The sequence below is a fragment of the Phyllobates terribilis genome, unplaced genomic scaffold, assembly GCF_046119375.1.
Source record: "Phyllobates terribilis strain yellow unplaced genomic scaffold, ASM4611937v1 Scaffold_82__1_contigs__length_6685932, whole genome shotgun sequence".
NCBI classification, from domain to species: Eukaryota; Metazoa; Chordata; class Amphibia; order Anura; family Dendrobatidae; genus Phyllobates; species Phyllobates terribilis.
This window is the reverse complement of record NW_027362842.1, coordinates 6412288-6426873: the sequence shown is the minus strand read 5'-3', so window position 1 is coordinate 6426873 and position 14586 is coordinate 6412288. Positions and strand designations below refer to the sequence as shown.

The 14586-nt window shown below is 50.3% G+C and overlaps 1 protein-coding gene across 2 annotated transcripts in view; it reads left to right on the top strand.

Annotated features, from left to right (window-relative positions):
• Positions 1-14255, top strand: part of LOC141197285 (uncharacterized) — a 167969-nt gene extending 153714 nt beyond the window's left edge. For both annotated transcript variants that reach the window (XM_073662673.1, XM_073662672.1), the window contains exons 2-4: positions 8525-9353; positions 11364-11541; positions 11944-14255. In XM_073662673.1, coding sequence (XP_073518774.1) covers positions 8818-9353; positions 11364-11541; positions 11944-12147 — 918 coding nt within the window. In that variant the 5' untranslated portion in view covers positions 8525-8817 and the 3' untranslated portion in view covers positions 12148-14255. The remainder of the gene's footprint in view (positions 1-8524; positions 9354-11363; positions 11542-11943) is intronic.
• Positions 14256-14586: the final 331 nt, after the last annotated feature.

Below are 14586 nucleotides of genomic sequence, written 5' to 3'. Positions count from 1 at the left end.
GAGGTGTTCGAAGCTCTGGCGAGTTACGGCCTAAAGGTGAAACCCTCCAAGTGTCACCTCCTGAAACCAAAGGTGCAATACCTGGGACACGTGGTGAGCGCTGACGGAGTGGCTCCCGACCCCGATAAGATCACCGCAATCAAAGGATGGCCAAGCCCTTCCAGCGTAAAAGAAGTGCGGCAGTTCCTAGGGTTGGTAGGCTACTACCGAAGGTTTATTCCCGGTTTCACCAAAAAGGCGGCGCCTATGCAGGACCTCCTGATAGGCCAGTCCCGGAAGGCCAAGAACCAGAAGCCGCCCTTCAAATGGGAAGAGCTAGAGGAAGAGTCCTTCCGCCAGCTGAAGATGGCCCTCACGGGGGATGAAATCTTGGCGTATCCGGACTATAGCCAGCCCTTCATCCTCTACACCGACGCCAGTAACGTCGGGCTAGGAGCCGTACTGTCCCAGATTCAGCAGGGGAAAGAGCGAGTAATCGCCTATGCCAGCCGAAAACTGCGACCCACCGAAAGGAATCCCGAGAATTATAGCTCATTTAAGCTAGAGTTCCTGGCCGTGGTATGGGCAGTCACCGAGCGCTTTAAGCATTACCTCGCTTCTTCCCGGTTCACCGTATACACGGATAACAACCCGCTGACACACCTGGACACGGCAAGACTCGGTGCCCTGGAGCAGAGGTGGATGGCCCGTCTGTCCAACTACGAGTTCACAATTAAATACCGGGCAGGGCGCTCCAATACCAACGCGGACACCCTGTCCAGGATGCCCAACCTGCCGGACGGAGGAGAAGATCCGGAGGGACTGGAAGAAGTTGAACTCCCTGCGTTCCACCGTCATGGGACTATCCAGTATTCCCACCGGGTAAGGAGTAAGCAGGCTGCTACGTTGAACCCCTTACCTCACTACAACTGGGCGGAAACGCAAGACAGCGACCCTGCCGTCCGACTGGTGAAGGAGATGCTGACTCGCCCGGAGGCTAGCCTGGAATCAGACGCTCCAGAGGAAGCCAAACAACTATGGGCAGAGAAGAGTCGACTGTTCCTTTACAAGGGGAAGTTGTGCCGCAGAATGGTTAACTCCAGGACGCATGAACTACTCTGGCAAGTAGTGGTGCCACGAAGAGACGCAGCCATGGTGATGGAGGCATACCACGACGGAGCTGGACACTTCGGGTGGAAAAAGCTGGAGTTCCTGCTGCGCGAGCGGTTCCACTGGGTAGGCATGAGGGGAACCATCGAGAAGTGGTGCAGAGACTGTGGCCCGTGCAATCTGAGAAGGAAGGACCGGGCCAGCCAGAAGACTCCCCTGCAGTCCATCGTCACCCGGCAACCGTTGGAACTGGTAGCCTTGGATCATGTAAAACTGACCCCCAGCAGAAGTGGCTACGTCTACGCGTTAACCATCGTGGATCATTACTCCCGGTTTCTGGTTGTCGTCCCCGTCAAGGACTTAACGGCTCGAACAGCAGCTAGAGCCTTCCAGCAGCATTTTTGCCGTCCACACGGGTACCCGGACCAAGTGCTGACGGACCAGGGACCTGCCTTTGAAGCGGAGGTCTTCCAGGAATTCTGCAATCTGTATGGCTGCCGGAAGATAAGGACGACACCCTACCATCCGCAAACTAATGGACTTTGTGAGAAAATGAACCAGGTGGTAATGGATCTTCTAAAAACGTTGCCCCTGGAAGAACGCAGTCTGTGGCCTGAGAAGTTGCCCGATCTGGTGGACCTATACAACCACATCCCGGTAGGTTCCACCAACTGTACCCCGGCTTACCTAATGAGGGCAAGACCTGGTAAGTTACCTGTTGACCTGGAAATGGGAGTCCTGACGCCCGAGGACACTTCACCAGAAACAGACTGGGACACAGAGAGGCAGCAGCAGTACCGGAAAGTACAGGAGAGCGTGGAGCGAAGTCTCTGTCAGGCTAGGGAAAGACAAGAGAAGACTTACAACCAGTATGCTCCCGCTGTTCCCCTGGTACCCGGAGAGCAGGTCTTGAAGAGGAAGAGACGGCTCCACAAGTTGGACGACCAATGGGAGAAGGACCCGTACACCGTACTGCCCTCAAGCCACGAGAACCCGAAGGTCTGTACCATCAGTAAAGACGGAGGGGAAACCACAGCCATTGTATCCCGGGACCACCTGAAGAAGTGCCCCGAACAACTGAGGAACCCTGAGGAGGAACAGGAAGACCATCGACCCGTGGAAGAAAGGGAAGATATGGTTAGTACCGTGCTCGGGGACTTCCCTCGGTCTTGGACTCAAGTCAATGGTGCAGTTGTGGTACCCGTACTCACCTTCCTCCAACCATCATCCCAAGAACCTACGGAGCAACGGGTAGAGCTGGAAGAGCAGCCGGTCCAGGAGGCAGAAGACTCCACCCAAGCGGAACAGGAGAATCCACCCTCTGCTTATAGTGAGCCTGCCGTACCCCTAGTGAGACAAAGAGCCGGTAGACAGCTGCCCAGTTTACCCTTGACAGCTCCTACACCCTGTAGTTCAGGGCCAGACAGTCAGCTCCGTAGGTCCACTAGGGCCACTAGAGGACAGTTACCCGCACGTTGGAGGATCTAAATGTTTAAGTTGTTTTACAATGTTTACCTGTTTATTGTTGCTTGTGTGTAATTTTGTGTTTCTAGTTGTTTTTAGGAGTCTTCGGTGGATTTACCGGGAATCCTTTGTATATAGTTGGAGCGTAACCCAGGATGGACTAGAGACTGTTAAGGACTCGGGGTAGGACAGACCCCTACCTGGTTACGTCTCCCTGTGTTGGTGAAATGGACACCTTTGCTTTTCTTCAAAGACTGCACCCGGTTGCGGACATCCGTGACCATCTTATTGTGTTTCCTTATTGTATTTTATTGTTCTTTGATATACCTTGTTATATTTTTCTAAAAAGTGTTTAGTCCCGGAGTACTAAATTTCACTAGGGGGGAGTGTGACACCCCAGGGGTCTGGTTGTCACAGTGATAGAGATATTACGTCTGAGAGCAGGTGGGAGGTCCTTTGGTCAGGGATCCTGTGCATGCCACACCTCCTGCCCAGCCTTAGGAGGGGAAGAACTTCCCCTGTATAAACCCGGGGCTGAGGCAGGGTTAGTGAGTCCAGGAAGAGTAGAGACAAGAGCAGCATAGGAAGCAGCAGAGTCACAAGGAGTCAGGGGCTGGCAGCTAAAGAGCTCGCCCTGACTAAGAAGATTCTTTACCGGACCCGGAGTCCGAGGCTGTGGGGACTAACTTCTACCCAGCAGCAGAATCTGTCAGGCAGGGGATTTCAGGTCCCCTGGCCCAGAAGCCCGAAGGCCCGGTCACACGCGTGGGACCAGCACCGCCATCGTGGAGCGGAAGCCATTAGAAGGCCCCGAGTCACCGGCCATACGGGTGAGCACCACACGGTACACTCAGGGACGTCGGCTACTTACATCAGCTTCTAGCAAGGTAGCCAGAAGAGTACAGTCAGCTTGGGAGGCCTACAACTACGCCTGGCCAGGGGAGATCCCATCTGCTCAAGGACTGACCAGGCCCCGTTCGCTAGCAAGTACTCCGGGAGGGTCTATCGTTGTTACCAGTAAAGACCCTGAACGCTACCATACCGTCTCTGAGTGGTTCCTGCTACCCCCATCATCCACGTCGGCTGCCCTGAGGCCATACCCCTCCCGTTGGGGGTTATACTATCACGCTGCACCATCCTTCCACCGGCCTCCGCGGTCTGCCCTGCAGCAGCAGCCCCCTGGCTGCATTCAACGGGTGGCGTAGTCATCAAACATTTTCTACCGCTAACAGACTGCCGTCCAGTTTGACTCCCTGGGCACGGACCGGGTCACCGCCACGAGACTACAACCCTAAACAGATCCGGCTCCGGGTAAGCTCCCGCGTGCGCAACGCAGCGCGACACAGGCCCAGGGGCGCGTCAATTTCACTCTATAGATACAGCAGGAGGAGGAGGAGTCCTGACTACAGGAGCTTACACTCTATAGATACAGCAGGAGGAGGAGGAGTCCTGACCACAGGAGCTTACACTCTATAGATACAGTAGGAGGAGGAGTCCTGACCACAGGAGCTTACACCCTATAGATACAGGAGGAGGAGGAGGAGTCCTGACCACAGGAGCTTACACTCTATATATACAGGAGGAGGAGTCCTGACCACAGGAGCTTACACTCTATATATACAGGAGGAGGAGTCCTGACCATAGGAGCTTACACTCTATAGATACAGGAGGAGGAGGAGTCCTGACCACAGGAGCTTACACTCTATAGATACAGGAGGAGGAGGAGTCCTGACCACAGGAGCTTACACTCTATAGATACAGGAGGAGGAGGAGTCCTAACCACAGGAGCTTACACTCTATAGATACAGCAGGAGGAGGAGGAGTCCTGACCACAGGAGCTTACACTCTATAGATACAGTAGGAGGAGGAGTCCTGACCACAGGAGCTTACACTCTATAGATACAGCAGGAGGAGGAGGAGTCCTGACCACAGGAGCTTACACTCTATAGATACAGGAGGAGGAGGAGTCCTGACCACAGGGGCTTACACCCTATAGATACAGGAGGAGGAGGAGGAGTCCTGACCACAGGAGCTTACACTCTATATATACAGGAGGAGGAGTCCTGACCACAGGAGCTTACACTCTATAGATACAGGAGGAGGAGGAGTCCTGACCACAGGAGCTTACACTCTATAGATACAGGAGGAGGAGGAGTCCTAACCACAGGAGCTTACACTCTATAGATACAGTAGGAGGAGGAGTCCTGACCACAGGAGCTTACACCCTATAGATACAGGAGGAGGAGGAGGAGTCCTGACCACAGGAGCTTACACTCTATAGATACAGGAGGAGGAGTCCTGACCACAGGAGCTTACACTCTATAGATACAGGAGGAGGAGGAGTCCTGACCACAGGAGCTTACACTCTATAGATACAGGAGGAGGAGGAGTCCTGACCACAGGAGCTTACACTCTATAGATACAGTAGGAGGAGGAGTCCTGACCACAGGAGCTTACACTCTATAGATACAGGAGGAGGAGGAGTCCTGACCACAGGAGCTTACACTCTATAGATACTGGAGGAGGAGGAGTCCTGACCACAGGAGCTTACACTCTATAGATACAGGAGGAAGAGGAGTCCTGACCACAGGAGCTTACACTCTATAGATACAGGAGGAGGAGGAGTCCTGACCACAGGAGCTTACACTCTATAGATACAGGAGGAGGAAGAGGAGTCCTGACCACAGGAGCTTACACTCTATAGATACAGGAGGAGGAGGAGTCCTGACCACAGGAGCTTACACTCTATAGATACAGGAGGAGGAGAAGTCCTGACCACAGGAGCTTACACTCTATAGATACAGGAGGAGGAGGAGTCCTGACCACAGGAGCTTACACTCTATAGATACAGGAGGGGAAGGAGGAGTCCTGCCCACAGGAGCTTACACTCTATATATACAGGAGGAGGAGGAGTCCTGACCACAGGAGCTTACACTCTATAGATACAGGAGGAGGAGGAGTCCTGACCACAGGAGCTTACACTCTATAGATACAGGAGGAGGAGGAGTCCTGACCACAGGAGCTTACACTCTATAGATACAGGAGGAGGAGGAGGAGTCCTGACCACAGGAGCTTACACTCTATAGATACAGGAGGAGGAGGAGGAGTCCTGACCACAGGAGCTTACACTCTATAGATACAGGAGGAGGAGGAGGAGTCCTGACCACAGGAGCTTACACTCTATAGATACAGGAGGAGGAGGAGTCCTGACCACAGGAGCTTACACTCTATAGATACAGGAGGAGGAGGAGTCCTGACCACAGGAGCTTACACTCTATAGATTCAGGAGGAGGAGGAGTCCTGACCACAGGAGCTTACACTCTATAGATACAGGAGGAGGAGGAGGAGTCCTGACCACAGGAGCTTACACTCTATAGATACAGGAGGAGGAAGAAGAGTCCTGACCACAGGAGCTTACACTCTATAGATACAGGAGGAGGAAGAGGAGTCCTGACCACAGGAGCTTACACTCTATAGATACAGGAGGAGGAGGAGGAGTCTTGACCACAGGAGCTTACACTCTATAGATACAGGAGGAGGAGGAGTCCTGACCACAGGAGCTTACACTCTATAGATACAGGAGGAGGAGGAGACCTGACCACAGGAGCTTACACTCTATAGATACAGGAGGAGGAGGAGGAGTCCTGACCACAGGAGCTTACACTCTATAGATACAGGAGGAGGAAGAAGAGTCCTGACCACAGGAGCTTACACTCTATAGATACAGGAGGAGGAAGAGGAGTCCTGACCACAGGAGCTTACACTCTATAGATACAGGAGGAGGAGGAGGAGTCTTGACCACAGGAGCTTACACTCTATAGATACAGGAGGAGGAGGAGTCCTGACCACAGGAGCTTACACTCTATAGATACAGGAGGAGGAGGAGTCCTGACCACAGGAGCTTACACTCTATAGATACAGGAGGAGGAGGAGGAGTCCTGACCACAGGAGCTTACACTCTATAGATACAGGAGGAGGAGGAGGAGTCCTCACCACAGGAGCTTACACTCTATAGATACAGGAGGAGGAGGAGGAGTCCTCACCACAGGAGCTTGCACTCTATAGATACAGGAGGAGGAGGAGGAGTCCTCACCACAGGAGCTTACACTCTATAGATACAGGAGGAGGAGGAGGAGTCCTGACCACAGGAGCTTACACTCTATAGATACAGGAGGAGGAGGAGTCCTGACCACAGGAGCTTACACTCTATAGATACAGGATGAGGAGGAGGAGTCCTCACCACAGGAGCTTACACTCTATAGGTACAGGAGGAGGAGGAGGAGTCCTGACCACAGGAGCTTACACTCTATAGATACAGGAGGAGGAAGAGGAGTCCTGACCACAGGAGCTTACACTCTATAGATACAGGAGGAGGAGGAGTCCTGACCACAGGAGCTTACACTCTATAGATACAGGAGGAGGAGGAGTCCTGACCACAGGAGCTTACACTCTATAGATACAGGAGGAGGAAGAGGAGTCCTGACCACAGGAGCTTACACTCTATAGATACAGGAGGAGGAGGAGTCCTGACCACAGGAGCTTACACTCTATAGATACAGGAGGAGGAGGAGTCCTGACCACAGGAGCTTACACTCTATAGATACAGGAGGAGGAGGAGTCCTGACCACAGGAGCTTACACTCTATAGATACAGGAGGGGGAGGAGTCCTGACCACAGGAGCTTACACTCTATAGATACAGGAGGAGGAGGAGTCCTGACCACAGGATCTTACACTCTATAGATACAGGAGGAGGAAGAGGAGTCCTGACCACAGGAGCTTACACTCTATAGATACAGGAGGAGGAGGAGGAGTCCTGACCACAGGAGCTTACACTCTATAGATACAGGAGGAGGGGGAGGAGTCCTGACCACAGGAGCTTACACTCTATAGATACAGGAGGAGGAAGAGGAGTCCTGACCACAGGAGCTTACACTCTATAGATACAGGAGGAGGAGGAGTCCTGACCACAGGAGCTTACACTCTATAGATACAGGAGGAGGAAGAGGAGTCCTGACCACAGGAGCTTACACTCTATAGATACAGGAGGAGGAGGAGTCCTGACCACAGGAGCTTACACTCTATAGATACAGGAGGAGGAGGAGTCCTGACCACAGGAGCTTACATTCTATAGATACAGGAGGAGGAGGAGGAGTCCTGACCACAGGAGCTTACACTCTATAGATACAGGAGGAGGAGGAGGAGTCCTGACCACAGGAGCTTACACTCTATAGATACAGGAGGAGGGGGAGGATTCCTGACCACAGGAGCTTACACTCTATAGATACAGGAGGAGGAGGAGTCCTGACCACAGGAGCTTACACTCTATAGATACAGGAGGAGGAGTCCTGACCACAGGAGCTTACACTCTATAGATACAGGAGGAGGAGGAGGAGTCCTGACCACAGGAGCTTACACTCTATAGATACAGGAGGAGGAGGAGGAGTCCTGACCACAGGAGCTTACACTCTATAGATACAGGAGGAGGAGGAGGAGTCCTGACCACAGGAGCTTACACTCTATAGATACAGGAGGAGCAGGAGGAGTCCTGACCACTGGAGCTTACACTCTATAGATACAGGAGGGAGAGTAGGAGTCCTGACCACAGGAGCTTACACTCTATAGATACAGGAGGAGGAGGAGGAGTCCTCACCACAGGAGCTTACACTCTATAGATACAGGAGGAGGAGGAGGAGTCCTGACCACAGGAGCTTACACTCTATAGATACAGGAGGAGGAGGAGGAGTCCTGACCACAGGAGCTTACACTCTATAGATACAGGAGGAGGAGGAGTCCTGACCAAAGGAGCTTACACTCTATAGATACAGGAGGAGGAGGAGGAGTCCTGACCACAGGAGCTTACACTCTATAGATACAGGAGGAGGAGGAGGAGTGCTGACCACAGGAGCTTACACTCTATAGAAATAAGACATTTTAATATTTTTTCTGATTTCCGTTCTCACTTCTTTTCAGAGACGCTTCTTCTGGCTGTGACTATGAATAATTCTGTCATTATCGGCTCACCACCCAGAGATGAATACGATAATTTTAAGAGCAAATCATTCACTTTGGGTCAGTTGGAAAATTTCAGCCTTGTGACCGTCAGCCCCCAGGGGACGCTGTATTCCATCCATAATGGAGATCTATACCAAAGTCCATTGAATCCTCTTAAACTTTCTGGTTTTATATCAGTTTCTGCCAGACTTGGAAATGAATTTTTAAAGTTCAAAAAGAATCTTTACCATCCCGCCGGAGAATGATATGTTATGTCAATTAATGGCGAGATCCTTAAGGGGCCAGAACCAGATAATAAATTAACTAAGGCAAAGAAAATCGGGACTTGGAGCCAGTTTGATGCAATGTTCTTTGATCCAGCCGGCGCTCTGTACGCTGTGAGCCATGACGGTGAGCTGTACAAGGGAGAACCGCCAACTGGTGAAGATTCTTCATGGATGACGTCAAGCACCAGGATTGGACAGGACTGGGACATATGCCAGTCCATGTGCTTCAGTCCTGATGGAAAACTGTGGTGTATAGATAAGAAGAATGGGTTCCTGTACAGTGGAGATCCACCAGCCCCAGGTGACTCCGGCTCCAGATACCTGGAGAGGGCCCAATACTTGGGATCCGGCTACGATGACTTGATATATTTTGCATTTGTTCAAGATAAAGTAATTCAGGAGATTCTGAGCATTGAGTTCCTGCCCGATATGAGAGGGAACGTTTCTAGTGTCCCTGTGGTGTTAAAGGAGAAGATCTACGACAACAGGGACGGCAGACGCACTCTGAGAAGCATCTTCTTGTAAGTGATCTACTCGGGGCCGACGAAGCGCTATGGTCACATGACGATAATACGTGATGTGTCGCAGTGACACCCACATGTCCATAGGTATCAGTTAGATGGTGTCGTTTTGGCCTTCATAGATGGGGAATATGTCAGCAGTATGTCTTACGAAAAAAAGTTTGGTATGGTTGTAGCCTACACAATTCAATCCAATAGAGTCCATATTAAAATACACATGTTGTAGCGGAGGCAAACTACTTTATGTGTGACAGGTGGCATTATACAGCACATGTATGTATTGTGTATGTATCATGGCGTCCTTTATGGCTCTGGTGATGTCATTGTCCATGTATGGACAGTAGTGATGAGCGAGTATGTTCGGTTAACTCTTTCGGCGAGTATGCTCGGGTGAGTACCGAGTATATTCAGCCTACTCGGTGATATGGTTGAATCACTCCCGTGTGCATGATTTGCGACTGTTTGACAGCTTTAATACATGTAGTAATGCTGGTTTCTTTCGCATTCCTCACATGTATTAAAGCTGTCAAACAGTCGCAAATCATGCACACGGGAGCGATTCAAACATATCACTGAGTACGCTAAAGATACTCGGTACTCGCCTGAACATACTCGCCAAACATACTTGCTCATCACTAATGGACAGGTATAACTGGGGCTTCTCCTGGAGTCTCCGCAGCTGTGTGACATTGATAACTCAGGGACCACTGGGGACCCCAGTCGTTAGCTGCCCACCTTCATACAGGGTGACTTCATACAGTCATTTCTGCTCCACTCAGAGTTATGGGTGTAGGAAAGACCTGGCGCGCCGGACACTGCCCCCAATATGGCTCTGCTATAGGATTCCTTCTTTCCATGCTGCCATGCTTAACCAGACTCAGTCTGTTAGAGGATCTGTCTTGTGCCATAATGAGTGATATTCTTACTTGGTGTAAATGCCGCTGTTCTCCTGAATCTGGCGCTGTTCTTCTTTTGTTCCTTCGTCTTTCCGTTCCGGAGATATCGCCACCTTTTCCATGTAGAGAAATTAGCCAGATGGGTGTACTCATTCATTATCCTTTTGAGGGCCACACCTTCTTGGCTAAAAATACAAGATTCATGAGGAGGGAAGAGAGGAGACCAGATCTCAGGAACAGAGAGGAGCAAGAACAAAGAACATCGCCAGATTGAGGAGAACCGCGGCATCTACACCAGGTAAGAAAATGACATATTCAAGGCAAGTGACAGGTCAAGGCAGAATGTACAGACCCACTAGTACTATATCTTCTACGATAGTCCCAGTACTATGTTCCAATCCTTATACCCCATTGTACGTCTGTATAGTGGGATATATACATATACAGTACATCCAATGGTGAACACTGTTATCTGGACATGGTGGCCATAGATGCTGCTATTCAGGCTGCGCTGGGATCTGTTTACCTCCATACTTACAACACTTGGTCAATATAGAGATCCATAGAAGAGCACCAGAAAAACGTAGTCCCAAACATGGCCTAAAATAAGATTTTCTTACTCTTCTTCATAGGCAGTCATAGCAGTCAGGCTACCGATAGAGAGAGGTGACTGCAGACGGTGTCATAATGGATTCCCTTGTATCCCTGTATGCAGTAGGCTCCAGAGCTCCCTCTAGTGGTGGCTGAAAGTAGCCAGAATGTGTGCACTGATATACAAGTACTTCAGTCCATACATCCACTGTCTGTGATCAGTAAAGAGATGTAATAGTCCATGGCACCTCTGCATCGGGAGACGAGCTTCAGATTGGTTGTAATTCTGGGATCTAGATAATCAGGACGGGATCGGTGACCATCGGTGCCAGAGAAGGTGATGCAGGGGCAGATAATCCTGCTGTGTAGGGCGGGAGGACGGCTGTATACAGCGCCAATGCTACTGTCTAGGTGTTGGCGACATTTCTGGAGACTACATAGTTGGTTACCAGATAGGATCCGACTAATGGAAATGTGCAACATTCCCCAAATCACAATGAATTCATGGTCTTTATTGTGACAGGATCCAAAAAACCATAACGGAGTCCAGCAGCTTCATCCAGGAACCTAGCGGATTTACGTTTGGACCTGACCTTACTGTGCAGTGCGCCGTTCCCTACTTTTCTGTGGATTCTGGGAACATTTCATTGAACATGAGCTCCGGCCACAAGTGGAACTTCATGAAGACCAATGACCAAGAGGTGAGTGTATGAGGCTATCGACTTTGTGAACAGATCCGATCCTCGGGACCCCCCCATCAATATCAGATTAATGGGGATCCGTCCGTTAGTTACCTGGCATGATGTCATCATTACCCTGTGATTCAGCTATGATGTCACGCTGGAACAAATAACCAAAAGAAGGAATGTCAGCAGCTAGGATGAAGTTTGCAGGGTTCTGGTCTGGTGACCACCGATGAGGCCACTGGATCAGGGTCCTGCAAGAGTACAACCACTACCAAGAGTATGGCACTGTTTGAAGGAAATATTAAAGTGGATACAACCATGTCTTCACATTTTGTTCTCTCTCTACACAAGACACGTAAGACACCAGACGTTGGACCGTTGTAACATAATCTCATCGTCTTCCATTGTTTTCTTCAGGTTTCCTTCTCGTCGAGTAAAGATGTAGAGCTGGAGGCCGGTAGAGCCATTCGAATGTCGGCCTCGGTGATGAAAGCTGAAATAAATGTTCGGTACAAGGCAGCAGCCCGGACGCTGCTTGGTTCTGAGGTTGAGATAAGTGGAGTATGGAAAGGAGTCTCACATTACAATCTGGTGATTACACAGGAGAAATATACACCGTAGAGGATCACTCATCCCGGCCACAGCATTGTCACCAGCCTGGATGAAGCGATGAGCACCAATGATTCCATAGATTATGCTTACTGCAGAAATTCATAGAAAAATGCAACAAAATCATTAGTACACATCTGTCATGGTCTTACAACTCCCATCCCCAGTAAAAGATGAAGTCTAACATGTCCAAGAAGTGTCCAGATTGCCCTGCTTTATTATCTGCCATCCTATCTTTATCAGTGGCTGTTTCTTCTTAATCAGCATTTTGCCAGCACTATGGGTGCAGGAGCTTCCTTTTCCTCACCAGAAGGCATGCATTGCTCCTCCCTCTGTTCCATGGCTTACCTTTCTATCATTGCCTGTATGCAGTTTAACAAGCAGAAGAATAAGAGCTGCAAGACAAAGAAAGACCCACTTCCACTTCCTGTAGAGAGACAACCCCCCACCTCCACTTCCTGTAGAGAGACAACCCCTACCTCCATTTCCTGTAGATAGACAACCTCCACTTCCTGTAGAGAGACAACCCCCACCTCCATTTCCTGTAGAGAGACAACCCCCACCTCCACTTCCTGTAGAGAGACAACCCCCACCTCCATTTCCTGTAGAGAGACAACCCCCACCTCCACTTCCTGTAGAGAGACAACTCCCCACCTCCACTTCCTGTAGAGAAACAACCCCCACCTCCACTTCCTGTAGAGAGACAACCCCCACCTCCATTTCCTGTAGAGAGACAACTCTCCACCTCCACGTCCTGTAGAGAGACAACCTCCACCTCCACTTCCTGTAGAAAGACAATGCCCACCTCCACTTCCTGTGGAGAGACTACCCCCACTACCACTTCCTGTAGAGAGACAACACCCAGCTCCATTTCCTGTAGAGAGACAACCCCCACCTCCACTTCCTGTAGAGAGACAACATCCACCTCCACTTCCTGTGGAGAGACAACTCCCACTTCCACTTCCTGTGGAGAGACAACCCCCACCTCCACTTCCTGTAGCGAGACAACCCCCACCTCCACTTCCTGTAGCGAGACAACTCCCCACCTCCACTTCCTGTAGAGAGACAACCCCCACCTCCACTTCCTGTAGAGATACAACATCCACCTCCACTTCCTGTAGAGAAACAATGCCCACCTCCATTTCCTGTAGAGAGACAACTCCCACCTCCATTTCCTGTAGAGAGACTACTCCCACTACCACTTCCTGTAGAGAGACAACACCCACCTCCATTTCCTGTAGAGAGACAACCCCCACCTCCACTTCCTGTAGAGAGACAACCCCCACCTCCCCTTCCTGTAGAGAGACAACCCCCACCTCCACTTCCTGTAGAGAGACAACCCCCACCTCCCCTTCCTGTAGAGAGACAACCCCCACCTCCATTTCCTGTAGAGAGACAACCCCCACCTCCACTTCCTGTAGAGAGACAACCCCCACCTCCACTTCCTGTAGAGAGACAACCCCCACCTCCACTCCTGGAAAACACTAGTGATGAGCAGATCTGTCCAGTGTCCAGGTCAGTGGTACCGGTGGCTATACAGAAAGCTTGCCAATCTCTTATTTTCCGGCATCCCTGGGGGGAATTTGGTCTGTCAGGGCTGGTGCAATGTCATATGTGCAACGTGACACATAAATGACGTCACTCTAGCCCAGGCAAATCAATGCACGACGAGGATGCTGGAAAGTAAGAGATTGGCGAGCATTCCATATAGCCGCCCGGTACCACTGATCTGGGCGCTGGAATGGAGTCCCGTAAATCGATCATCTCTAGTAAACACCATAAATAATAACACTGAATAAAAAACCCATATCTCTGGAACCATAAGGATCACAAAAATAAAACACTGAATTTTCAGTGGAATAAAATACGAGCAATGTCTTGACAGTTTTCACCTGCGGACAGGTCCTCTCTTACGAGTCCACATTTATAATGACCATGGTAAATGATATGCTGGACATGAATATTATTGCCCTAGATCCACTCAAATATCAAGACCTTCTGGACACGTGGACCCCTCTCACACCACTGGCATGGACCAGACGTGGGGGATGTGGATATCAGCTGCTGCTTTGGTCTATTGATGAATTTTCAATAAACTTCAGATTTGATTGCTCATTCCACCATTGAGTTATGTGTATTATGTGCTCGCGAGTGTTAGCGAATTATCGGCTCTGAGGTCATACGTCATTTCTATGGTCAACTTCTGGGTTCTGCACTCTTGGTCTAAGAACAAGCTGAGTCCCAATACTTGGTCACATATTGCCGGCTGGTTGCGTTCCTTCTTCTGCATGGTATGATCATCTATGTACCTCTGTACAATGTAACGTTATAGCTGCAAGGATTTATGGTGAAGCCTGCACGGCTGCACCAGGAGTCACGTCAGCCATCTCTGGCTGATACAATCTTTTGCAATGTATAAAACTGCAGCAACCTAGTGTGAAGCCTCGGGGT